The following is a 27,816-nucleotide window of genomic DNA, read 5'->3' on the forward strand; positions in this document are numbered from 1 at the left end:
ATCTTTGATTGAATAGAATGGCTATAAAAAATCTTATATATTTTTTATATATAAAAACTGGGTGGCTCAGTTGGTTAAGTGTCTGATTTTGGCTAAGGTCATGATCTTACAGTTTGTGGGTTGGAGCCCTGTGTTAGGTTCTGTGCTGATGGCTCAGAGTGTGGAGCCTGCTTCAGATTCTGTGTCTCCCTCTCCCTCTCTGCCCCTCCCCTACCTCCTCTCTCTCTCTCAAAATAAATAAACATTAAAAATAAATTTAAAAAATTACGAGACAATTTGGAAATTTACACACACACACACACAATGGAATGTTACACAGCCATAACAAAGAATGAGATCTTGCCATTTGTGAAAACATGGATGGACCTAGAGGTATTATGACCGGTGAAGCAACTCAGACAGAGAAACACAAATACCATATGATTTCACTTATATGTGCAATCTGAAAAACAAGGCAAATGAACAAAGACAAAAGCAGAAACAGACCCACAAATACAGAGAAAAAACTGGTTGCCAGAGGGAAGATGGTGAAGGGATGGGCAAAATGGGTGAAGGAAAGAGGGAGGTACAGGCTTCCATGTGAAATGAATAAATCACTGGGATGAAAGGTATACCATAGGGAATACAGTCAGTGGCACTGTAATAGCATTGAATGGTGACAGATGGTAGCTACACTTGTAGTGAGCATAGCATAATGTATAGAATTGTTGAATCACTATATTGTACATCTAAAATGAATGTAATATTATGTGTCAACTATACTATAAAGAAAGAATATCAGAGAAATTTGAATGTGAGCTAGGCATTAGATGATACCAATGGACTAAGAAAAATTTTGTAGGTTTGAAAATGGTTTCATAGTTATATAAGAACAATGCCCATAACTGTAGAGATGTATACCAAAATACGTGTGGATAAAATAACAAAACCTGAGATCTGCTTTCACATATTCCTATCTACCACCCATGAGATTAAATATAAAGTATGTTTGTGTTTTATAAAAACAAAATTACTACATTACATATATTATGTTCCTAACTTTAACCAAGCAAGTCACAAATGAATTTAGTTGGTCAAAGGAGCATTCTACTAACCAAGTATGTAGATTCATGGAAATCCATTACTATTACCAGGAAAATAGGCAAAAATGTGCATGTTGCACTTGCTGATGGTAAAAGAGCATCCTCATTTTAGTATAGCATAAAAATAACAAGATGATAATAATAATAATAATAAATATCTCATTTAGTCCTCATAAAGAACCTTTAAAATAAGTCTTACTATCCTCATTTTATTGAGAAACTGAGTCTCAAATAGGTCAGACAATATGAATTTAAACACAGACCTATCCCACTCCATTTTTTTTTTCTAGGAGAGAGAGAGAGAGACAGCGTGAGCAGGGGAGGGTCAGAGCGAGAGCGAGTCACAGACTCCGAAACAGGCTCCAGGCTCTGAGCTGACAGCACAGAGCCCGACACAGGGCTCGAACCCACGAACTGTGAGATTATGACCTAAGCGAAAGTCGGATGCTTAACCAACTAAACCACCCAGGCGGCCCTATCCCACTCCATTCTTAATCAATAGTCAATGACTGTTCTATTTATTCAGTAAATATTTACTATGCCTTGTGTAAACTTCAACAGGATTTTTGTATTTTGAGATCTGTAAATGCTTTCTTAAAGATCTAGTCATTAAATATTATTTAATGTTGATGATAAAGAAATGGATCCTATTATGTACTATATATATTTTGACTTCCTTAATTGGAGAATTAAATTAATAATTTACATTAACTAGATTTTTAAATTCTAAACTTAATGAAAACAATTATAAACTGTATTTTCCCACATAGCTACACAGGTAGTTTCTATTTACTCTTTTGAGGTAAATATTTATTTCTGATATCCAGTCTACCCAATTTAGGGCCATCAAATGTGTCAACATACTTTGAAACAAGGGTAACATAACATAAATGTCAAGTTTCTTGGACTTTTAACAATCTATATAAAACAAAACAGTAATGGGCATTAAAAAAAACCAACTCAGATTGTCAGATTTTAGGAATTTGTGATTTATGTTGACACATAACACAAAACACAGTTGACACTTTTGGACAGGAACTTATTTAACCTGTTTTTCTCAAGCCAGAGATTGCAGTATTTATAGTTCTTAATGGCACATACATGATATGAAAATCATACAGAGCTTTACTCTGGTTTCTCTTTGCTTTGTTTCTGAAGCATAAGTGAAACTAGTTTATGGGTTTTTATGTGTTGATGCAGAAAAATAAGACTGGAAAAAGAGACTTTAGGAAAAAAAAAACATTCAGATATATTAGTTCTAAATCATAGAAATAAAGTGCCTGTATTTCACCAAAATGCCATAATCTGTGTGGTGCATTGTATCTGCACATAATTCTTCTATTTGATTTGAAATATTACTGTGGTATTTTTATTAAGGATCATATTTTTGTGTGGAATAATAAAAAGCTGAACTCATTATAATAGAATAGAATAGAATGTTGGTGGCCAGGGACTGGGAGTCGGGGTAGTGGGGAGTTGTTGGTCAGAGACTATCAACTTCCAACTGTTAGATGAATAAGCTCTAAGATACAGAATATTAATATAGTTAACAAAAGTATAATAAATACTTGAAAGTTGTTAAAAGAGTAGATCATGAATGTTACCACCACATACACATACACAAACAGGTAGTTTTGTGAGGGGACAGAGATGTTAACAAACTTTATTGTAGCAATCATTTCTCAATATAAATGATTACCAAATGATCACATTGTACACCTTAAACGTACCTGTGTTACATGTCAATAATATCTCAATAAAGCTGGAAAAAAGGATCATGTTTTTTGGTTTACATCAGTTCCATATCTATATTGCTCTAAAGTAGTGTTGCCTGACAAAAATATAATGTAAATCACATATGTAATTTAAAGTTTCCTAGTAACCACATTAAAAAAGTAAAAAGAAATGGATAAAATTAATTTTGATAGTATACTTTTATTTACCTAAATATTAAATGAATCTTGTAATTTCAAAATGCAATCAATATAAAGTTGTCCATGGGATATTGTGCTTTTTTTCATATTAAATCTTTGAATCTAGGGTATATTTTACACTTACAGCTCATCAATTTGGTCTAGCCACATTTCAGTTAGCAATATGTGGCTTGTAGCCCTTCTATTGGACAGAGCAATTCTTGAGTAAGCTCTATCTGAAGTTACCTAAATCAGGACAACCTAAAATAATTTTATTAGAAAAAAACAGGACAAGTCTATGAGTAAGAATTATTTTCTAGTTTTAATACTGGACTAATACTTCTGGAGTTCAAAATAGCACAGCTGTATCTGAGTCTCAATGCAGCTGCATCATATAAAATGAAGACATTTTATTCCAAATAGGAAACAGAGAAATTGATGAAGTGAGAAAATGCACAGCCCAAATGTTCTTGAATAAGTGGCTTCCTGCAGACCTTGAAAGAAATGTCAGTCCTGTAAATACCAGGATGAATTTCTGGAATCTTCTGAGTGATTAATACTTAATGTGATGTGCTGAGTTTTTCTTTTTCCTAAATGAAGCTCCTATTTTGGACATCTTCCAACCTAAACAACAACAACAACAACAACCTACACTACTATAACTGCTTCTGCAAGTCTACAATCTATGGCCTGGTGCTCTCTGGAAAATGTTAAGCCACTGACCACTGGTGAACAGGGAGAAAGAAATATTGGCTGTAATAATGGACAAGAATAAAGACACATTTTTGTTTTAGTTAAATATATCCTTTTGTGAGGACAGAAACCAATATTGCCACTCAGTTAGAAGTTTAGCTGTGTGCTGGGAGTTCCTCCCTTATCTTAAAGCACTGTCCCTCCTGGGGTCATGAGACTCTTTATCTCTGAGAGTGATCTGGAATACCCAGATCAACTGCTTCACATTCCGTATTTGAGAAGAGATCCCCTTTCAAGCTCTACACTGTGCTCTCGAAGTTTCTTCTACAAATATATTAATTCATTAATTTAATAAGTATATATTAAAAACTACATACTAAAATCGAAATGGGGGGAAAACTGAAGAAAATAGAAAAAAAAATCCTTCCTCATAGAGGCTCTCCAAAATAATAGTAAATTAATAGTGATTAGTGCTGTACAAGAAATGTAAGGCGAGGAAGGAGATTGAGGAGCATCATGACTTGTAGGTAATTATGCGGCAGGAGAGATGGGGCTCAATTTTTGATAGGATGATTAGGGAAGGTCTCATTGAGGTGATATCTGAGCAAAGAACAGAAGAAGGCAAGGAGGGAGAAACAACAAATTCAGATGTGCTGAGGCAGTAACAATACTGATGTGTTCAGGAACAGCACATGGGTAGACTGGGACTCCTAAGTGTCTTTATGCACCTTAAAAACCTCTCTCTTTATCTCACTTACCCCATATAAAGGGACATTTTAGACTTATTAATAAAAATCTACTATCATAAATAGTCAAATTTACTAAATTGGGACCCAAGTCAATGATGAAAGAGACAGGAGGATAATACGAGGTCAGAGGATTCCCTTACGGGCTTTAGACATTTGTAAACTGAGGATATTAACTAAAGCATCTATTTCCAGCTGTTGCCGCATTGTTTATCTTTTCCCTCCCCTCCTCCATCCCCCTACTTTTCATTATCTAAACACACCTGAAGAGGAGCTGGCTCATTGATCAAGCCCCATTGATCTAAGTACGTCTCTCCTCCCCTACCCTGCCATTTACCATACATGATCTCTTTGGGGGCTCTGCCTTTAATCATCCACTTTCTGTTAAGTGCTGCTGATGACCTTTACATCATCAACAGGATCTTTGTCAGTGAGGAAAAGAGGAAATTACATCAAACAATAGTCAAATCGCCTCAACTGGAGGTAAACTGAAAATTGGCCAAGGAGAGTCAGAAACATGCAAGAAGAATTAAAGTCTAAATATGTGTCTATAAAAGAAAAATCTGAATAGTTAATATAACCTGGCTAAGATATAGCTAAGGCTAAATGAGAAAGAATTAATTTAAAGAAGGCCAAGAAGAGCCAAACCTGGAGAGCATAGGTTCTCTTTCATAAATCAGGGAGTCACAATAATTTAGGCAATAAATGAATAATTGTGGGGTAAGATTAACTAGGTGTTTTAAAGTTGTTGAAGATCTTAAATTACACCAATTTAGCAGAGTAGGTTCAGCGTGTTTTAATATAACAATTAGCTCCCAGTAAAAGAAGAAAGCTTAAATATTCCTGTTCACATGTGGATCTCTACTGTATAAGATCTCTAACATTTGCTGAATCATGGTTAGGGCCCAAGAATGTCTAGGTGGGGGGGGGACTTTGAGTTTACTTTTAACTTCCTTTAAAACAACAGCTTGTTTAAAAATGAAAACCAATCTTACAGAAACAAGAAACAGGGAATGTTAAAGCTGGAAAGGGCTATAGTTGAAATTTTTCATTTTACAGATGAAAAGTCAGTTTCTTCATCTGTAAAATGAAAGAGTTGGGAGAAATGAGATTGAATATCTTCCACTTCTGAGAATGCATAACATCTAGAAAGGCTAAATGGTGCCCAAAGTTGCACAGCTGGTCTGTGCCAGACTTGGAAAGTAGATTTGGTTTCCAGGATTCTCTTTATGGCTGTGAGTCAATTCTGTATTTTAAAAAGTTTAGTCAGCCCAATTGTTTGACACAATGCAGATAAATATCCATCTTACCAAGTTGGTTTATTTTTCTATTTCAGTCACTTTTCCTGTGTCCTGGGATGTCACCAGCCACAGAAGGAGCAAAGCCTTAACACAACACAATTGTGCTTGGAGCTGACTGAACCACTCAACAGAATGCAACAAACTTGGCCTTTACTGTTGGGACCAAAGAACAATGGATGCAATGTGTTTAAGCATGCAGATTTGTGCAAAAGTGACATGAAATGGGACCTGAGCATTAATATCCATATATGGGCAGAAGAGAACAGCCTTAATTAACTAGAAACCACTTATGGGTTGAAAATATTTCATCTTGAGTTCATGCTTCCCATGGCTACCAAGGAACCCCTACATTTCCTTGGGGGCTGTGAAAGCATAGCATGAAATCTTCCAGCAATGACTAGTGGCTAGGTCGTCTTCAACCATGAAGATGGAGCAGTCTGCCCCTCCACACTACTCTGGCACTCTGATTCTGTAATCTACACTGTGAGTTCCTAATCTGAGACCTACTTTTATTTCATCTTCTTCCAGGAAGTAAGTCAATATCATGCATTAAAAATTATTTTTCCTACCTCATATGATAAAATAAAACAGGTAAAAAACTTGGAAAAATATTTATACCTTATAGAGAAAAGTTAGTATCCCTAATATTTTAAAGACTTCTAAAACTTGAAAAATAAAGACTAACAACCCTATTGGGAAAAAAACACCTTATAAACAATTCATTTTCAGGAAAAAAATACAGATGTCTCTTAAACATATGAACAAATATTTAACCTTACTCATAATAAGAGAAGTACTAAGTCAAACCAGAGGGAGATACAAATCTTCACCTACTATAACTAAACAACCAAAACTGTGATAGAATACTGCACTGACAAAGCTGTGAAAAATACGTACTGTTATATGTCACTGGTGTGAATGCAAAATGGTACAAACTTTATGGAGAGGAATTTGGCATCTAAGAAAATTACAAACACATTTATCTTTTAACCTGTTTCTAAAATCTATACCAAAGAAACACTAGCAAAAAGTGAAAGAGTATTTATTTTAATGTTATTAGTTGGAACACCATTCACAATTGCAAAGGACAAGAAAAAACTAAATGTCCATAAATAGACAATGGGTTGAATAATGTATGGAGTACTCTGCAGTTATAAAAGAGGATGAGAGATCTTTATATATTGCTCTCCAAAATATTGTTAAAGAGTAAGGTAAAGAACTATGAGTATAGTAGTATATAGTAGAGCATGTGTATGTTTGTGTATTTAAAAAATTTTTAATGTTATTTATTTTTGAGAAAGAGGTAGACAGAGCATAAGCAGAGGCAGAGAGAGAGGGAGACAAAGAATCCGAGGCAGGCTCCAGGCTCTGAGCTGTCAGCTAGAGCCTGACGTGTGGCTCTAGCCCAACAACTGCAAGATCATGACCTGAGCTGAAGTCAGATGCTTAACCAACTGAGTCACCCAGGTGCCCCTGTTTGTGTATTTACTTGGATTAAAAATGGAAGGATAAATGAAAAACCACCCAAAATGGTTGAAGAATTAGGGTAGAGGGGACAGGAATAGAAGCTAGATGTCTCTTATTTTGTTTCATAGTTTTCATTTTGGAATTCTGTAGCTATTTAATCTAATTTTATAACAAAATTTTAAAACAGTTTTTAACTAAAATGAAACAAATGAACAGTATTGTATATTCACAATATACAATCTACAGGGGAATTATTTCAAGAGCTCTTAAAACAGTAATTTTTAACTGTTCATCACTAGTGAGATACTCAAAGAACTACAATGAAATCTTAAGCAGCTTTCAATAATCATATTTTTAATAATGTATACTATAATTTTGAAAATATTTATTTTAAGGAAATTAAAAAATATTAATGTAATAAGAAAAAATCAGGCAGAATAAAAATTAAAATAAAAATTTAAGGCATTAATTAAAATTTCTGTAATCCTAAATTTGAGCTGAAAATATTAATATAAGTTTATGATATTATTTTTCCTCTAAAACAAATAAAAATATCTAGAAACAATGACCAATCCATTAGGAACAAAAACCCCTAATGCCCAAATATTTACTTTGGTCTCTAAATAAATTTCCCTCTTATAAAGAGCCAAGGCTTCTTGGAGAAATGGCCGGTGCCAAGTCAGGGTACAAGAAACACACAAAATAAGGTTGGAACATCTAGTCCTACTCAAAAACAATAAATCTATGAAAGACCATTGGGTCATGACAAAAGAATATAGGAGAAACTTGAAGAAGCTCCCAGTTGTTAAGTACGAGTATTCTGAACATCAAAGAGAATAATGACAGCAAAAGATCAAAATGCATCAACCATATTAAAATTCATGTGTTAATACTTTCAAAAAGAAAAATCTCTTTAGTCATATGTGGAGGATGCTAATGAAATAACTCATTATTTTGAAAATTAGTAAATAAAGGAAAAGTATCATTTGTCCTGCTTCTTTGTTCAAATGATATCACATGGTACTACATAGTTTATCTGGAAAGCTGCTTATTTATAGGAAAGTACCAGGTAATAGATACAGAAGGTAGGAAAGAATTAGCATACCACTAGTTTGTAACCCCTAGTTAATACTGGACTAACTAAGCAGTAACCATCAATGGATACTAAAGGCATTAGTGAAAATGGAGAATGCTAAAAGGTAATCCTTCCCAAACTTTTTTTTTTTAATGTTTTATTTATTTCTGAGAGAGAGAGAGAGAAAGAGAGAGAGCGAGCAGGGGAGGGACAGAGAGAGAAGGAGACACAGAATCTGAAACAGGCTCCAGGCTCTGAGCTAGCTGTCAGCACAGAGCCCGACATGGGGCTCAAACTCATGAACCCTGAGATCATGACCTGAGCCGAAGTCAGACGCTTAACCAACTGAGCCATCCAGGCGCCCCCCAAACTTCAATGTGTATGTGAATCACTTTAGGATACTGTTGAACTCTAGAATCCAATTCAGTAGATCTGGGGTTGAGCCTAAGGTTCTGATTTGTAACAAGCAAACACATGATGCCATTATCACTGGTCAGAGGGCTATTCTAAAAAAAGACAAAATAGCCCCTGACATTCAGGAGCTGGCCTACTATTATTATCTGGGTCTTGGTGTTCTGCTGAAAGCAAACAATTTCACAGAGCAACATCAGACAAGGTCACTCTGTGATCACAATGGCTCAACACAAAAACAAAAATACTGCAGAATAGGGGCACCTGGGTGGCTCAGTTGATTGAGCATCCAACACTTGTTTTTGGGTCAGACCATGATCCCAGGGATGTGAGATCAAGCCCATGGTAGGCTCCATGCTCAGCATGGAGCCTGCTTATGATTCTCTCTCTCTCTCTCTCTCTCTGCCCCTCTCCCCAACTTGCATATGCGTGCTCACTCTCTCTAAAATAAAAACCCCAAAACAAAAATAAATAAATAAATAAAACAGCCCAACAACAAAACAATACTTTATAATCATATCTCAACAGAAATAATGAACACTATCCAAACTACAAAATTGACCAAACATTCTCCTACCTTGGCTATTCTAACTGACCACTACTTCTTTACCAATTTTAACTTTAGGCTTAATCTAGTCTTCCCTCATTCTAGGTAAGACTTACTAAAATGTCCAGTCATTCTTGCTTCCTGACAGCATTTTATCCAGAGCAAGCTCCAATTCCTTAAACCCTCCCTAAAATCACCAAACATTTGCCTGAGCCTATAACAAGTCCTTTCTAACACCCTCTGAGAGGTCTCATGTTTCCCGTGGTATGAATTTTCTCTCATTATAACATGTTATAAACACATCTTGTTTCACTATAGGTGTGTTCTGGTGGGTTTTGTTGGAGTAGCTGTAAGCAGTATGGTGAGTCGGGTTGACAACTGAGTCACTAATCACTATGTGGTGTTTTGCTATAGAAACTCACAGCACCACCTATAAAGTAATCGTGCCAAAAAAAGGTGAACGTGAATCTCATTAAGCCTCTAGATTTAACCATCAGTTTTATAAGAAATATGTGCTATAGAGGAACATAGTAAGGGGTCATATTCAATTCAACCACAAGGAAAATTGCCATTTCCCCCCAACAAATAACTGACAAAAAGAAAAGATGGAAGAACATATAAATTAAAAGAGACTCAATAGTCACATTAATCACTTGTAATGTATAGTCCTTATTTGGCCTGAATTTGTATAAACTATTACACAAACAAATAATGATAATTACAAAAAAGCAATAGGAGATATTTGAAGAAACACTAGCTCTATGATAAAAACAAGGAGTAATTATAAATATTTTTAGGTTTCATAATGGCAATGCTCATTTTTCAAAATGTTTATAAATAAAATGATATAATGTCTGAGGTTTGTTTTAACATAATCCAGTTGTGATGAGAGGGAGTGCAGGGGTGGGTATTTATTTCTTTTCCTTTTTTTTTTTTTAATCACTTACAGATATGTCAACTGCAAATGAAAAGGAATGAGGAATTATTCTATGTAGACACAAGTGATGGTGTTTAGAGAAACATTTAATATAAATATTTGATTCTTAAAAAGAAAAAAAAAAAGACCACAACATACTATTTGAGCAATTACCTGGATCTGTAGCAGACATTAGTGAACCAAAAAACAAACAGTCGGTGAAATGGAAGTCTCCATTTTTCAACTGGCCAGCATATACCATAGCTTTCACAAAGCCATACAGAATTAACCTGTTGAAGAGAAAAATAAGATCTTCAAACATCAAGCTGAATTCTGCGCAAATGCACACTATATCATAGGTAATATTCTAATGTGCTTCCTGAATAAGCATCATGCACAAATTATCACCATTCTGCCAATTCATGGCCATGCTAGCTCTCAGTACATTGCTGAAATTTCTTGACTATGAAAGACACTTTTACCAAATATCCCAACTCTTTCACCTGGCAAAAGGTAACAATATTTTCTAGTATATTTCAATGAAATTAAATAAATCTCAAGGATATAAAAAAAAATCTGTCAAATATGTCATAGCAAATTATGCCCACAAATACAGCAGCTGGGTTAACATCTGTACACGGATTGCTTTTCTGTTTTCATTGTTTTATGTGTTAGGGGTGTTTGAAAAGTGTTCAGATTTCAAGTCTGTCACTGCTATGAGAAGGATATTGGTCACACAAAGTGCACTCAGTCAGCCAATTACGCTACAGTAGATGGGTCTTCTACTACTACTAGTGTCAGGACACTTCCACCCTAGGTAGAGAATCACTGCTAAGTTAGAGCTCTTGTGACTTCAATACATTGTTGGAAATGAATCCTGAAAGGTTTATGTTTTGATTTTCCAAGGATAGTCATTCTTTTCATGAGATTATAATATGTTTATAAACTTACCAAATCCACAATGGAACACAGATTGTCTATATTGGTCATCATTTGCCACCCCATAACTTTTAAATTGTATTTAATTGTTTAACTCACTGATTTCTGTCAACATCCTACTAGAGGAAATACAGAGATTGGTGAACTGGACCATAGCAAAATCACTATAAGTGACTCCAAGAGTCTTTAGAAACTGTATACCTTCAGACCAATAAATGGGTGCTTAAATATTCACATGCATTGAAAGTTAATTTCTTGAAAAATGTTCTAAGGTTGTGAGCATGGCTAAAAAGACTAGAAATCAGATATCAGAAATTATAACATAAATGAGAATGTAGATGTTTCAAAATATTTTAAGAAGAAACCTCTCCAATTAGAAAATATTTCAGACACATCTGCATTCAAATTCAGGTTCTACCACTCACTAGTTATATGGTTTTAGAACATTAATAAAACTTTCTGAGCCTTAATATCCTGATTAATGAATCTGTGACAACAATAATAGTTAGCCCATAGAATTGTTTTAAGAATTACCTGAGATAAAATTGAAGACGACACAAAGAAATGGAAAAACATTCCATGCTCGTGGATTGGAAGAACAAATATTGTTAAAACGTCATTACCACCCAAAGCAATCTACACATTCAATGCAATCCCAATCAAAATTGTACCAGCATTCTTCTCAAAGCTAGAACAAACTATCCTAAAATTTGTATGGAACCACAAAAGATCCCGAATAGCCACAGTAATATTGAAGAAGAAAACCAAAATGGGAGGTTATCACCATCCCAGACTTTAGCCTCTACTACAAAGCTGCCATCATCAAGACAGTAAGGTAATGGCACAAAAACAGATACATAGACTATTGGAATAGAATAGAGAACTTGGAATTGGACCTACAAATGTATGGCCAATTAATCTTTGACAAAGCAGGAAAGAGTATCCAATGGAAAAAAGACAGCCTCTTTAACAGATGGTGCTGGGAGAACTGGACAGCAACATGCAGAAGAATGAAACTAGATCATTTTCTCACACCACACACAAAAATAAACTCAAAATGGATAAAAGACCTAAATGTGAGACAGGAAACCATCAAAACCCTAGAGGACAAAGCAGGAACAACCTCCTTGACCTCAACTGCAGCAATTTCTTACTTGACACATCCCCAAAGGCAAGGGAATCAAGAGCAAAAATGAACTACTGGGACCTCATAAAGATAAAAAGCTTCTGTACAGCAAAGGAATCAATAAAACTAATGTGCAACTGACAGAATGGGAAAAGATAGTTGCAAATGACATATTAGATAAAGGGCTAGNTACCCCAATGTTCATAGCACACTCTCAACAACAGCCAAAACATGGAAAGAGCCTAAGTGTCCATCAATGGACGAATGGATCAAGAAAATGTTTTTTATCTATACGGTGGAATACTACATGGCAATGAGGAAAAATGAAATCTGGCCATGTGTAGCAACATGGATGGACCTTGATGGTGTTATGCTGAGCGAAATAAGTCAGGCAGAGAAGGACAAATACCATATGCTTGCACGTATAGGAGGATTAGGAGGAACTTAATGGAGGACCATGGGGGAGAAGAAAGGGCGACATAGTGGGGGAGAGAGAGAGAGGCAAACATGAAAGACTCTTGAATACTGAGAACAAACTGAGGACTGATGGGTGTGGGGGAAGGGGGGCGATGGGCATGGAGGNAAGCCATTAGATTGGGTAAAATAAAAAAAATATAAGCTACCCAGACTTGGCAATATCATATAGAAAATAGAAGACTCTTACACTATTGATTGAAATGATAAAAGTCTTAAAGTATTATTTTTTTATATTCTATAGCTTATTAAATGGTTGCCTACAAATTTATGCCCAAATTAATCAAATATATACCAGAAGGTGTGTATTCAGAATATTTCAGATTTCTGTTTTTTGTAAAAGTAAAAACTTCAAAGTTTTTATATACATATAAATGTCCAGTGACTAAATTACAAAACACATATATTTGGGTAATATGCAATTGATAATACTATGTACAAGATTAAATATTAGACTTAGAGGAGCGCTTGAGTGGCTTGTTCAGTTTAGCATCCGACTTCAGCTCGGGTCATGATCTTGCCATTTGTGAGTTTGAGCTCCACCTCAGGTTCTGTGCTGAGACAGCTCAGAGCCTGGAGCCTGCTTTGGATTCTGTGTCTTCATCTTTCTCTGTACCTCCCCCATTTGTGTTGTCTCTCTCTCTTAAAAATAAATGAACATTAAAAAAAATGTCAAATATTAGACACAGAAAAGTAAACTGATAAAGCAAATTACAAAGTGTTTATAAAAATTGAACATACTTAGGCATATATATAAACAGAAAAAGACCAGAATTATATAGGCTAGAATGTTAATAGTAGGTATATAATGGAATTAAATATGACTACTTTTCTATTTACTTTTCTGCATTCTTCCAGTTCTTTTAAAAAATAGTAATAATAAAAATAAACTGAAACATACATTCATTTTGTCACTTAATCCTCCAAATTATATGAATTAGGGGCTGTTCTTATTCCTTTTTACAGTGAGAAAAATAGTACTCAGAGAGGTTAAATAACTTGCCTAAGTTCACAGAAGTTCGCTCTCAAGAGCCATGGATTTGAATCCAGGCAGTTGGATGCCAAAGCCCACATCATTTGATACCAACTTTATAAAGCTTTTGAATTGCTTTGAAATCTGGAGAAACACACATAACTCTTCACACACACACACACACACACACACACACACACCCCTACACACATGATTTGTTTGTTTATTTACTCCAAATCAATCCCGGGACAAAAATAAGTATAATTCTAATATCTTACTTGAGAATTATCTCAAAGAAGGAGAGAAAAAAAGTCCAGTTCAGTACAAGCTCGATACTAATAACAATGGTCATCATCACTGGTAATTATAACAATCCAATAACTAGTGTGTATATATTACTGCCACACCCTCCTTTATAAATGGTAGCTATTGTCATTGTTGCTACATATTATTAATAAAAACTAGTTATAACTATATTAACTGGGAAGCTAAAAAATAAAACCATAACTACTATACTCTCACATAGAGGTATATTCTTTCAGCACTTCACAGGAAGTACTTCAGATGGCTCATGATACAGGGAAGATGTGGTTTGATGAGGAGAGGGAATCTGGTTAAAGTCTAATGCATGCAGTGCTGTGAAGATGTTGGACCTGTGGTTAGTGACAGCCTGGGTTACAGGGATGGGGAGAAGCAGAAGTGCCTCATAAAAGCCAGAAATGTTGATAATTTGATTTTAACAAATAATCCACTTAGTGCTACTATTCTTTGAAATGCAAAGTGCTTGTGCTATGGAGAATCCAATGGTAGAAATTCATAATCTCCTCTCAAAAAGTAGAGTATTACAGGATGGCAGCCATGTCACTGATACTAATAGAAAGCATTGGGGAAAAGAGAATTTTGGGAAATGCCCAGCATAGTATCCCCCCATACTTACTTTATTATTTATGATATGTGTACTGGCTTAAAATTTCATGAGCTTATTTTATACTATTAAATCTCCACACCTATAGACATGTGAAAATGTTTCAAAACAGAAAGTTCCAGAAGGCTCAATTGCTTTGATGATTTTTAAGTATGCTGCCTTAATCTCTCTCAGTATTTTTAAGAAAGAATTAATCTTCTTTAAAAAAATAGTCGTGATCAAGCAATGAATAGATCTACTGGAAAAAGCAGTGTTTTGAACTACTAGAGATAGGCTGGGGGAGTTGTCAGTTTGGAGAGGCAGCTGTGTGGACCAGTCCCATTAGCTGTTGGAAGAGTCACATCACTGCCTGTGAAAGCATGTGAAACAGGCCACTGCATGAAACTCTGCAGTGGGAAAACCCAGAACCAACAGGTTATGAAAGCAATATGAAGATTGCAATTTACATCTATACATTTCTACACCTATATATTTCTGATTTCTATACCCATACATTTTCCTTTAGATAAGTATCTTTCCCTAGTTGCCTGTTCACATTTTATGGATAGTTTGTATCTCACATTTTCTTTGTTTTTTTCTGGGGCATGCCTTCAAGAGCAATACCCCACTAGAGAAGTCATAATTTCCTTTTTTTTAATTTTGGGCTTTATTGAGATACAGTTAATATATAAGAATATATAAAGTTAAGGTATACAATGTCATGATATATGTATACTGCATATTGCAAAATGATTATCCAATAAAGTTAGATAACATATCCATCACCTCACAAGTATAATATTTGTGTGTGCTGATATATTTTAAGATCTACTCTCTTACTAATTTTCAAATATTCAATATGGTATTATCAACTATAGTCACCATGCTGTGCATTACATTCCCAGAACTTACTCATTTTATAACTGGAAGTTTGTACCTTTTGATCATCTTCACTCACTCCTTCTACCCACACTCCCTACTCCTGGCAACCACCAATCTGCTCTCTGTTTCTATGAGAGAATAAATAATTGTTAATGCTAGGCTAGATGGGGTTGGGAGGATATTCTAGCCAAATTCATTTATTCATTCACCCATGCATTCATTAATTTTCTTACTGACTCATTCATAAAGCAAAAAAATTACCAAAAAATATAATTCCTCCTCTGAGGGAGCTTGTATTTTATTAGAAGAGTCAGACATTTAATAGCTAATTTATAATTATTTTATTAGTATTGTGCCCAAATCTTATGAGGAAAAGTATAGTTTGCACATGTGCACATTTCTCTAGCTGGAGAACATTACAGGGGGATTTTATCTCATGGAAGAGATAACAGGTTCAACTTTAGAAATGTTAAGATTTGAGCAGCCAGTGAGACTGATATACAGGTTTGGATCTCAACAAAGGACTGACTCAGGACACAGACTGAAGAGCAGACACTGTGTGGTATATGTTATTGCAGCCTTAGGTATGCATGAAAGTCTGAAGAGAACATAAAGTGGAAGAGGCCCATGATGGATGTGTGGGTCCAGTATTGAAGATGAGGTAGAGACAGTGAAGTAGCCAGCAGAGGACAGGATCAGTCAGAGATGTGAAAGGAAATCTAGTAGAGTGTCATAGGAGTCAAGAGAAGAAAGAGTTTCAAGAAGGCATTAATAAATAGGGTTGGATGTTGCCAACAGGACCATTTGTTTGGTGTCATTAGGAGTGTGGAAGCTCATGTGAGGTTAGAATGGGTTGAAAAGCCTATGGAAAATGAGGAAATTAACACAGGCAACATACTGCACTCTTCTGAGAAGTTTGACTACAAGTGAAGCCAGGTCTGTCTCCAGACAGAGAAGGGGTTTGAGGTGAGACTTAATCATAAAGAGGTGAGGAAGAAGTTGTGAAGAAGTTCACATCTCATGGTGGTACCAATAACAGACACAAACAGTAATTCTGGTTTATCAAGATTATTGGCATGAGGTGATGAGTCTGACTTTGGGCAGAATTATACAGGCTTTAGAGGGTCTATAGGACAATAGGCTCCTATAGGTGTCAAAGGGATGATTCTCTTTTTTTGTCACTGTTTTGTCACTTTACAAAGTCCTATGAGAAATGCAAAGATAAGCCAGACATGATTTCTACCCTCCAGAAGAAGACACAGGTCACCTATATAAGCAGAACACATGACAGAAAGTGCTAAGTATCCTGGAAGAGCTGTAAATTAAGTGCATTGAGTTCACAGAGGAGAAGAAGTTGTCTTTACTTGGGGACTCATGATAGGCTTAATCCTTTCTTCTCTCAAAGGGTTGGAGGGAGACAGGTTTTAGAGGAAAAGGCAGCTTGCATTCGGCTTTTCTGTCCCTAAGTGGAAAGAGGAAGCTGGTTAGGTAATGGGATGGTGGTCGAGGGAAGGAGAACAATGAGGGGAGGTTTCATTGTCAGGAGCATAAGTGTGTATATTAAGGTTGGGAAATTCTATACTTAAGACATCTGACTACTCCAAAATTTTGTTTGCAACAACCACAACAACCACACCCGTACATTTTTTTTTTTTTCTATCTCTGGCCTCTATTCTCTTCTGAGCTGCCAACCACCCTATAGAAACTTGACTTTTTTCAAGTCATCTATCTGCCAGGGAGTAGTAGGCTCTCTGGTCCTAAGATTTTAATAAGGCTGTGGTAGGAATAAAAAGTGGGGGAAGGAAAGAGGGAACAACCATCTTAAGACTTGTTGAGTACCCAGTCTGTGCCAGGCCCTATGTTAGTGCATTTTATATATTTTTCAATCTACACACACACACACACACACACACACACACACACACACACACACCAGCTAGGCAGCGAACATGATTCTTATTTTATAAACAAGAAAGCCCAGCAAGTAACGGAAGTTAAATTTAAATATGTGTTCCTTCCTACTTTTTACTATTGGACACTAAGTAGAAAATTTAAGATATCTTTGCCTTGGCTTCATAAATTTAACAAGTCAGTTACTATATATTCTTTTTTCCTGATAGAATGCCTTTGACATGATATTATATTGGGAGTAGCTCTTTGAGAGTTAGGAGTGGCCCAGGAGACCCTCCTTTTAGGCCTTTAGTTAAACCCTAAAAGGAGATGGAAAGCATGTGCTTTCCATGATTTTTCTTTTAAGCCAGTTTTATATCTGGCTTCCTGCGAGCCTGAAGTGGCCGCCACTTTTTTTTTATTCAAGAATAGAAAGGCTGCAGAGAAGAGGTTGTGATGAAATACACTACTTTTTAACCATGGCTGGAGTCTAAGGATCTGGGACCTTGAGTAACTTGGAGCAAAATCAAGTGAGTTCATTTCCCAAATTCTCTACTGCCCACCTGCCTGTCAACTTACCACCTTACTGGGCCTTTCCTGGAGGTTTCACTTACCCATGAATTTTTGTGATAATTCCTGCTTCTATAGCAACTTATGCAATTGCCTGCAGAGAATCAATCCCTCTTCTGTAAAGTAGTGCAAGATTTGTAGAAGTGTGATATAAATCCCAAGCTTGAATGTGCAATGGGCATAAATTGCAATGTTGACCTGTACTAAGAGGTACAAATCTACTGAAAGCTGAACCAAACACAGGTGAGAGCTTAACTGGGCATACTGATTGTGTACCTACTCATATCTACTATCTGGTGGTGTGCTGGCTCATTCAGGGGTGTAAGCAAATCACTTCTGAGAAGATTTAGAAGGAGCAATGAAGGCAGTGTGGAGCTTAGCCATACTCACTCAAAGACAGCCTGCACCAACATCCTGGGATGTGTAGTAAAATTCTCTGAGTAACCTGAGTTCCTCACTTCTTTCTACTCCCAGTTCATCCTGCCTTCTTCTCCTTTCAGAAAACCATGCTTAGTGTCCCCTGGATATAATCACTGCTTTCTTTCCTCTATTCTATCAATTTGTATCCCCACTGTTCCTCTGGTGTGATTTACAAAGCTCTTTCCTTTATTTCATCGAGGTCTTAGATTCCAGCCATGCATTCTTTGTTTGCCATCTTATCTGGCTAATTTGAAGAGAACACATCTAGGCTGTTCTGCCTTCTTCCCTTTCTGTTCCCATCTCCATTCTATGCACATATTACCCAGCCTTACTAGATCCTAAGAATTACAAAGATAATCATATGTGGCTTCTGTCCTCTAGGAGCTCACAGCTCAGGAGGAGGAATAACTTGTATGTATAGATGGCTGGACTGCTATGTGAAAAGCTGAAGATTCAGTAAGAGAGCTAAAGGTAGAGTGATATGGGTTTCAAAGGAGGAAGGGAGAAAATGGTCTGAGGAAGAAGGTATTGGAGATAAATATTTCTTGAAAGGCAGACGGGGTCAGACCTGAGTCGTGGTAGAATAAGGGAGAGGGGTAGTCACCACAGGAAAAGGTAACATGGGCCAACAAAACAAGTGGGTAGTAACAGACAAGGCATTCACAGTGAAGGCTGGATAATTCAATGTGATGAATTCTTCCACTATGTATTGTTACATAGTCTATTCAATGGTTCTCAAATTTTGCTACATACCAGAATCACATAGAAAGCTTTGAAAATCATGATGCCAAGGTTATAACATGGGCCAAGTAGATCAGAATCTCTGTGGATGGAATCCATGCATCAGTATTATTAAAAGTTCTTCCATTGTTCTGATATGTAGCCAGGATCTAGAACATGCATTCTAAACCACTGTATCTTGTCTCTAATGTTCAGACCAATCACCTGGGGATAAGCAGGTCTGCAGTAGGATCCAGGATTCTGCATTTTTAATGAGCTCCTAGATGGGGTCAATGCTTACTGGCCATAGGCCATGCTTTGAGCAGGCAACTCTATATGAGGACTGTGTTAACTAAGTAAAATGGCTCAGCCATCTGTGTGCATTCTGGCTCTGATGGTAAACTCCTTAATATGGCAGCACTTTGAATTATCAATAGTTTGCCTGAGATGCAATTAGGTTACAGGTTCAAATACAGAAAGCACATACTACCTACTGCTTGGTGACTTGGCATCCTTTATGGATGAAAGACGAGGATTACTGGATAGCATGTAAAGATTCAAGGGGCTATTAGCTCTTGGCTCTAATTTGGAACTCCTTGTAGAACAAAATGAAAATGGGGTAGGGGCCAGGGACTGAACAGATGTCTTACCGACTACAATGTAAAATTTAACAGACTTTCATTATGTCTGTGATCTGTAGCTCCACAGAGACTTCTTTCCCTAGGTACAGAGACCCACCTTTCTCTGCTACAGAGAAAGCACTGTGATTGTTTTGGTCTTTTCTGAGGCTGGTAACTGCAAAGTCCTACCAAGTTTCCAAAAGTGGTGAAGGGAATCCTCAATCTTTTCTTTTTAAATATTTTTAAGAATCCTAGAAGAAACTGCGTATTTGTTAAATGTAGTATTTTGCTGGTTAAAATGAGACAAGTGTTTTTTTTTTGCTTTGGGATGAACTATATCAACTCAGAAGCTCTGACTGGCAGTACAAAGGTGTGTATGTATGTGTGTGTGTATACATACATATACACATACATACATATAGTTTTTATTAATAACAAGAAACTTGCACAAAATATCTCAAAGTATGAAATTCATTCAGGCTAAAGTAGCAAGAGAGGCTTTTGCTGCCTTGTACATGTGAGCCCTTGGACACTACTTTTCACTTGAAAGACACAAGTACAACTGTTACCTCATTTGTTCTCACTGTTCCTGAAAGGTGGATAAAATCAAGGTCCATTATTTTCCTTTCACAGATGAAGAACTGCGACAAGGACCTTAGAAGCCTACCTAACACCTTATAGCCATTACTCTGTTTTTTTCCAAGTGTGAAACTGAAACACTTGTTGGAATCAGTTGGTTAGATCAGGGGGAAGAAAACTTAAAAATTATTTAACTCAGGGGAGCCTGGGTGGCTTAGTCAGTTAAGCTTCCGACTTCAGCTCAGGTCATGATCTCATGGTTTGTGGGTTCGAGCCCCGTGTTGGGTACTGTGCTGACAGCTATCTCAGGGCCTGGAGCCTGTTTTGGATTCTGTGTCTCCCTCTCTCTCTGACCCTCCCCTGATCACGCTGTCTCTCTCTCTTTCTCTCTCCCTCAGAAATAAATTAAAAAAATTGTTTTTTCAAATTATTTAACTCAGAATACCTATTTAAAAATCTAGAAACCAAAGGGCACCTGGGTGGCTCAGTCAGTTAAGTGACCAACTCTTTTGTGTGTGTGTGTGTTTTATTTTTTTTTTAATTTTAATTTTTTTTTTACAAATAGTTTATTGTCAAATTAGTTTCCACATAACNTGTCAAAGATTAGTTGGCTGTATTAAGTGACCAACTCTTGATTTTGGCTCACGTCATAATCTCAGTGTTTGTGAGTTCGAGCCTTGCATCAGGCTCTGAACTGACAGAATAGAGCCTGCTTAGGATTCTCTCTCTTCCTCTCTCTCTCTCTCTCTCTCTGTCTCTGCCCCTCCCCACTTAAAAATAAATAAACTGGAAAAAAAAAGTCATTAAAAAAATTTAGAAACCATGATCCATCCAAGTTAATGACCTGGTCAAAATTATACTGAATTTGGCTGGTAGCAAGACAGGACTGGAATACCAATTTTCTCCTAAAGAGATTTTGCCAGAACTGGTAGTTTTCATAGATTCTCTGCTGCCTGGAATTTTAGGAAAGGGAATAAACCCTGTGATTTGAAGATAACTTGCTAATTTATTATTCCCAGAAAATTTCCATCTCCTTTTAATATTCCCTAAAGCATGTTTATGGTCTTCAATTCTACCACTTGGAGCTCTAAAGCTGATGGCTGGTTGCAATAAAATGTAAATAACAAGAAAATGCAACTCTCTGGATTTTCCCCAATCAGATAAATTTTCCAGAAATTTTCCAGGAAGCTATAAATAATGCAGACATTTAAAACATATTTAGCTCAAATTAAGATGTTACACTATTTACTGTTTGACTGATGGCTTTAAGATATATTATCATCATTGATGACAAGATAGAACGAACAACTTATCTTCTGAGTGATGAAAATCAAATATTAAGTCCTTGCCTTGATTCTTCTTTTTCAATCATTTCGATAAATTTTTGATAACTTTTTGATCTAGAATGGAAGTTTAAAATCGCCTGTTTTGCTTATGATGCATGTAATACAAGGTATTACTTGAAATTCCTTTGTCATTGTAAAGTGAAGTTCTTTTTAACATTTAACATTTTAAATAACTTTTCAGAGCAGACAGACTATTCTTATGGGCTTCTCTTCTAATAACAAGGCTTACCCACTATTCAAATAAAGAAGAAATCACCAAAATTCTCTTTAGAGAACAACAAAATAAAAGATTTACAACCATAAAGTAGTTATTCACTCATAGATCCTGAACTTTGAGACCATTACTCCTGTAACACCACCCCAGCAACACAAGTATCTGCTAAAGAAGGCCATTTGGTTTATTAAATCTTATTACTGCCAACTGTCTCTGGCATAATATTAACTGACCAGACTCCAGGGCTAGATGTACATGGGGTCATCCTTACCAATATATGGAAACATTTCTGACAATCACTCTGTCATCTGATCTACACAACATTAGACAATTAATATAACTTACTCTTCACCTATGCCCTTACTTCCTTATCTACTAACCTCCATCCACCTGACTTATGGACTGGTTTTACACTACTAGATATTAAACTGAAATGTAGACAGTTCTTCATGTCCCCATTTGATCTGAGTTGAATGGACTTTGAATTTAGCTGTAAGACAGAAGTTAGTAGAGTGAACCACCTGTAGATGAGGGCCAGGTAAATTGGCCAATAGTTAATGATTTCATTTCTTAACAACTCTATTCTTCTGGAAAACAAAGCACATATTATTATCTAGTATGATTTCATCTTTAAGGACATAACGCAGAAGGAATAAGTGCCTTCTTGCTTATAAAAACGAGGTTCAGAGGAAGAGGATGGAATCAATTTTATTTAGTCAGCCATACAACGTATTTTTAATTGAGTGCCTACTATATGCCCAGTGCCTGGTAGGGTTCTGTGCATAAAATTGTTGGGGGGGGGGCGNTGCTCAGGTATGTAGAGATAAAACAGACTGTTAACATCTAGCATAAGAGCCTCTACCAATTTCTAGCTCTTTGACCATAGGCAAGTTACCTATTTAATCATTTCCCAGTTTCCTTGCCCATAAAGTAAGCATAACAATAGTCACCCTTTTGTGTTATTACCAAAGAATCACTGTTGAATGATCCAAGGGGGTCCTTAGATTTTTCAGCTATTACTTTTGTTGGGAAACACAAAAGGCTATTTAGCATTAATCTCTGTTTCAGAGAACCAGTGAATTGACAAAGGCTCAAATTCAGAGCTTTCAAGAGAAGCCTTTAATAAGTTGTTTTCAACATAGAAATATATGTTTTCATCTATTTCTGTATAGAAAGTTGATGCAACATCGCTGGAAAAAGATTATCCTTTAAATGATTCTTCATACTTGATCTATTGTGGCACATATCAAAGAGACCAACTTCATGGCAACTATGGTTAATGATGGTGTACTGTATATTTGAAAGTTGCTAAGAGAGTCAATCTTAAAAATTCTCATCACAAGAAAAAAACTGGCAACCATGTATGATGATGAATGTTAAGTAGACTTATCGTGGTAATAATTTTACAATATATGCAAATATTGAATCATTATGTTGTAGTGAAACTATTATTATATGTTAATTATACCTCAATGAAAAAGACAGAAAGTGGCAGAAAAACAAACAAAACAAAAAACCCACTCCAAAAAACAAACAAAACACAAAGACACCAATTTTTCTAATACCAACACATCTAATCTCAGGTCTCCCTGAAGAAAGGAGTCAAGAAACCAAGCAGAAGATGGTGAAGGCATGTTTTCCAGGAAGTCACAAATAGCTTAACTGGTATAGTCACCCAAATACTAAAAATATTCAAGCAATATTACAAAATTCCCAAAACCCAGTGAAGTGACAAGAGAAAATAATAAAAGACAGAGCTATGGCAAAATGAGTAGTAGAGATAAGAGACCTGGATCAATGGAAGTATATTTGTGCAGACCTTGAGACACTAATTCCACTGTATTCAACACTGAACAGATCTTAGCTAAAACACTTTCTCATTCAAAACAACCATTTGGAAAATGCCTGCCATGATACTAAGGGGTTAGAAACATGTTAGAGGGGTAAGAGGTGTAGAGTTGGGTTTGGTATCTGACAGAAGGCCAACAAGCAACATGGCACCAGAGTTCAGAACTAGAAGGTGATCAGGGCACCTGAGTGGCTGAGTTTGTTTAGCGTCTGAGTCTTGATTTTGGCTTAGGTCATGATCTCATGGTTTGTGGGTTCAAGCCCTACATCAGGCTCTGTGCTGACAGTGCAGAGGCTGCTTGGGATTCTGTCTCCCCCCTCTCTTCCTGTCCCTCCCTTGCTCACTCCCTATCTCTCAAAATAAATAAACATTAAAAACAAATGAACCTGAAGTTGGTCATAAGGAAGAGAGAAAGAGGATTTAATCTGTTACCCCAGAAACCCAGGAAAAAAGAAGGAGGGGTGGGCATTACAAAGAGTTAAATCAACCTATTGAAAATCTGTCCAAAGAATGAGTTGGAAATGCACTATTGGAGTTGGTTAGTTTCCTTCCCTTAAATCTTCTATAAAAAAATACTGGTTTACTCCATTAAAAAAAAAAAAACAAGCCCAAAACAAAACAGGTAAATTTGAGGAAGTAAACTTGGGGAAATGGAACTAAATGAATTTTAAGGTGATTTTAAGCCTTAAAACTTTATGATTTTATAAAAATCTGAAGGAAAAAATAAAAGCAAAGACCAAGAGAAAAGATGAAAACTTTGTAATTGACAATATTTCCTACAATTTAATCAGTTATCAAATTAAAAATAAAGACAGTTTGACAGGACCTAAAATTGGTGCCAGGAACTCATTATTTTAACCAGCACTCCTTTCCTAACTTGACAGTAGCTTCTTCACAAATGCTTGGCTTGGGATTAGAGTGAGAACAGATGAAGCTATCCCTGTCCATGTCAAATACCTCAACTTTCTCAGGAGATAGGAGGAGGAATTCATAAAACTCATTTAACTCCTTGAGACTGGGAATCAACTCATTTTGCTTCCCCAGATAACACTAAACATGGTGTCTAATAGCCTCTCTATCACATATAATACCAAGACTCTTATTTTGGCTTCTAGGAGGATCAATAGGCACCTCAAACTCACTAGCTCTGAGCCTGAACATAGGATTTTATCCAGAATCCAGATATTACTCCAGTGTCTCTTGTCTTAGCTAAGGCACCAATTCCTACTCAAAAAACTGGAGGTCATCGTGGACAGATCTCTATCTTCTCACTGCCTTCCTCCCCATATGCAGTCCATCACAAAACTGCTATTTTATCTCTTGAAATGGTTTCAAATACATCCACTATCTAGTCCAGGCTAACACTACATCTCTTCAGGATATTTCTATGTCTGCTAAAATTGTGTCACTGTATCCCTTCACTTTCTGCCAAAGTGTAGTCAGAATCATTTAAAAATACAAATCTGACCATGCATCTCCATGCTCCAGATCTTTTCATGACTTCCAATTGCTCTTAGATCAATGAGAAAATCCTTGTGGGTGATTCTTCTTTTTCACATCCATTCTCCATCCTTCCCACCCTGCTCTGTGTTTCAAGAGGCTAATTTGTATGGACTGCTTCAGTAGACTCCCTTATTTCCTGGGTTTTGGTTAAATTTGATAATGCAGGTGAAAAAACAATGACAAGAGATCAAGAGTGAGTAATAAGATTAAGTCTGGGGAATTTACTCTATATGGGCTCTTGATGTCCTTTAGTCAAAGGTCACAGTTCCACTCATTTGGTCCTGTATGCACAACTCTCTTTTCAGGTTCCAGTACCACTTCATCCCTTTCCCCTTCAGATAATGGTGCCCCACTGTTACTAACCATGGGGAAATGGATGACCCCTTATGGTTTTTCTTTGCTCTGCCCATATCTTTTAACTAGTCCTCAAACATCACTCAAGGAAACTATTCAAGGAATTCTAAACTATTCCTCCAAAAGTCATATCTGTTCAGTAGAATCTTTTATAATGGCTATACTTCCTCATAGCACTCACCACAGAATTAACCAATTAGTTCTATAATTGATTATCTAATGTCTGTCTTTCCTGCCTAGATGAGAGCAGGGAACATTTCTGTCTTAGTCTATCTCCAAATCCCTATAGCACTTACACATAGGTGCTCAATAGCTATTTATCAAATAAAAGGGATGGTGAGAGTGAAGATGAGAAAAGACAGGAGGACCAGGGCAAGAGTGAAAGGGCCCTGGTCGGAGTAACCAGAATCGTCACAAAGCAAGGACTCCCACACTGCAAGGCCAAGAAGTAAGGGAAGTACAGACTATCCCCTCACTGTCGTAGAAAAGCTGGGGAAGTCATGACATCAAAATATTGCTTGGCAAGATACATCTTACAGGGTATCATATTTTAAAGAGGGTATCTTCAATCAAATGTATTTTAAAAACGTGAGAGGTTTATACCCAAAAGAGTAAGTCATTTTTTTTCACCTCAACATGAAAGTATTTTTATTTGTATATGCTTATTATACTAAGTATTAATTTACTTTATCCAAACTCCTTGTTTTTCAGAGGTAAACTCTCAGAAGTTTTGCAGAATATGACTTACCAAACCAAACTAAGTATTTTTCTTTTTTGACTTATTTTTTATAATGTGGTCTAGTGTTTTAAACTGCATGATCATTGCTAAAATATTTATGCTTGGAAACTTATATGGATGAGGTGGCATAAGTGTTTTTTAAGTGTTTTTGTCGGTTGCTTATAATTTAAAGGCATATTTTTTCCCTTAAGATTAAAGTGTCTTCAGTGACAAGTGGACTCCCCACTGTAAAAAAAGAAAGTATATTTTTTTCCCTAAATGGACAGAGAGTGAGGAATAATAAAGTGACCATTACTTAAATGAGGCTAAAAGATGATTTAGCGATTCTGGTTTCACTACATTTTTTTACTATTCTGTACAGAGTTTCTAGTACCTGACAGACTATGAGTCATTTCTTCACCTGTAGAGATGGATTTACATCCAGGAAATTCTAAGATGACTCCCTCAGTTGGAGACAGGCTGTAGCAAATACCTGAGTAGCTGAAGAAAGATTGGCCTTGAAGAAAGTAACCTCTGACAATTTGTAATTCCCTTTCTACCAAATCTTTATTACAGAACCTCAGAAGAAATGGTCCTCTGAGGACTTCTCTGTGGTCAGATTTTCTTTTGTTTTTAATAACAAGTTAGTTAACATATAGTGTAATAATGGTTTCAGGAGTAGAATTTAACAATTCATCACATACATATAACACCCAGTGCTCATCCCAACAACTGTCTTCCTTTAAAAAAATTTTTTTAATGTTTATTTACTTTTGAGAGAGAGAGAGAGAGACAGAGTGTGAATGGGGGAGGGAGAGAGAGAGAAAGAGACACAGAATCTGAAGCAGGCTCCAGGCTCTGAGATGTTAGCACAGAGCCCGATACAGGGCCCAAACCCACAAACTGTGAGATTATGACCTGAGCTGAAGTCGGACACCCAACCAACTGAACCACCCAGGCACCCTGCAACATGTGTCCTTAATGCCCATCACCCATTTAGCCCAACCTCCCACCGACCTCCTCTCCAGCAACCCTAAGTTTGCTCTCTGTATATGAGTCTCTTATGGTTTGACTTCCTCTCTGGTTTTATCTTATTTTTCCTTCCCTTCCCCTATGTTCATCTGTTTTCTATATTAAATTACACGAGTGAAATCATATGATATTTATCTTTCTCTGATTTATTTAGCATAGCATAATACATTCTAGTTCTATCCATGTTGTTTCAAATGGCAAGATTTCATTATTTTTCATTGCTGAGTAGTATTCCGTTGTATGTATCGGTATGTATGTGTGTATGGGTGTATATATGTGTATATATATGTGTGTATATATCACATCTTCTTTATCATTCTATATCATATCTTCTTGACCACATCCATTCATAAGCTGATGCACACTTGGGCTCTTTCCATAATTTAGCTATTATTGGTAGTACTGCTATAATCATTGGGGTGCATTGGCCCCTTCAAATCAACACTTTTATATCCTTTGGATAAATACATAGTGGTGCAATTGCTGGGTCATAGGGTAGCTCTATTTTTAATTTTTTGAGGAACCTCCATACTGTTTTCTAGAGTGGTTGTA

The 27,816-nt window shown here is 36.3% G+C and overlaps 1 protein-coding gene across 2 annotated transcripts in view; it reads right to left on the reverse strand.

Annotated features, from left to right (window-relative positions):
• Nucleotides 1-27,816, reverse strand: part of SLC9A9 (solute carrier family 9 member A9) — a 659,022-nt gene that overhangs the window by 380,406 nt on the left and 250,800 nt on the right. For both annotated transcript variants that reach the window (XM_077756733.1, XM_077756732.1), the window contains one exon: nt 10,326-10,441. In XM_077756733.1, the coding sequence (XP_077612859.1) occupies nt 10,326-10,441 (116 nt within the window). The remainder of the gene's footprint in view (nt 1-10,325; nt 10,442-27,816) is intronic.

The sequence above is a fragment of the Crocuta crocuta genome, unplaced genomic scaffold (genome assembly GCF_008692635.1).
Source record: "Crocuta crocuta isolate KB4526 unplaced genomic scaffold, BGI_CrCroc_1.0 scaffold337, whole genome shotgun sequence".
Taxonomy (NCBI): domain Eukaryota; kingdom Metazoa; phylum Chordata; class Mammalia; order Carnivora; family Hyaenidae; genus Crocuta; species Crocuta crocuta.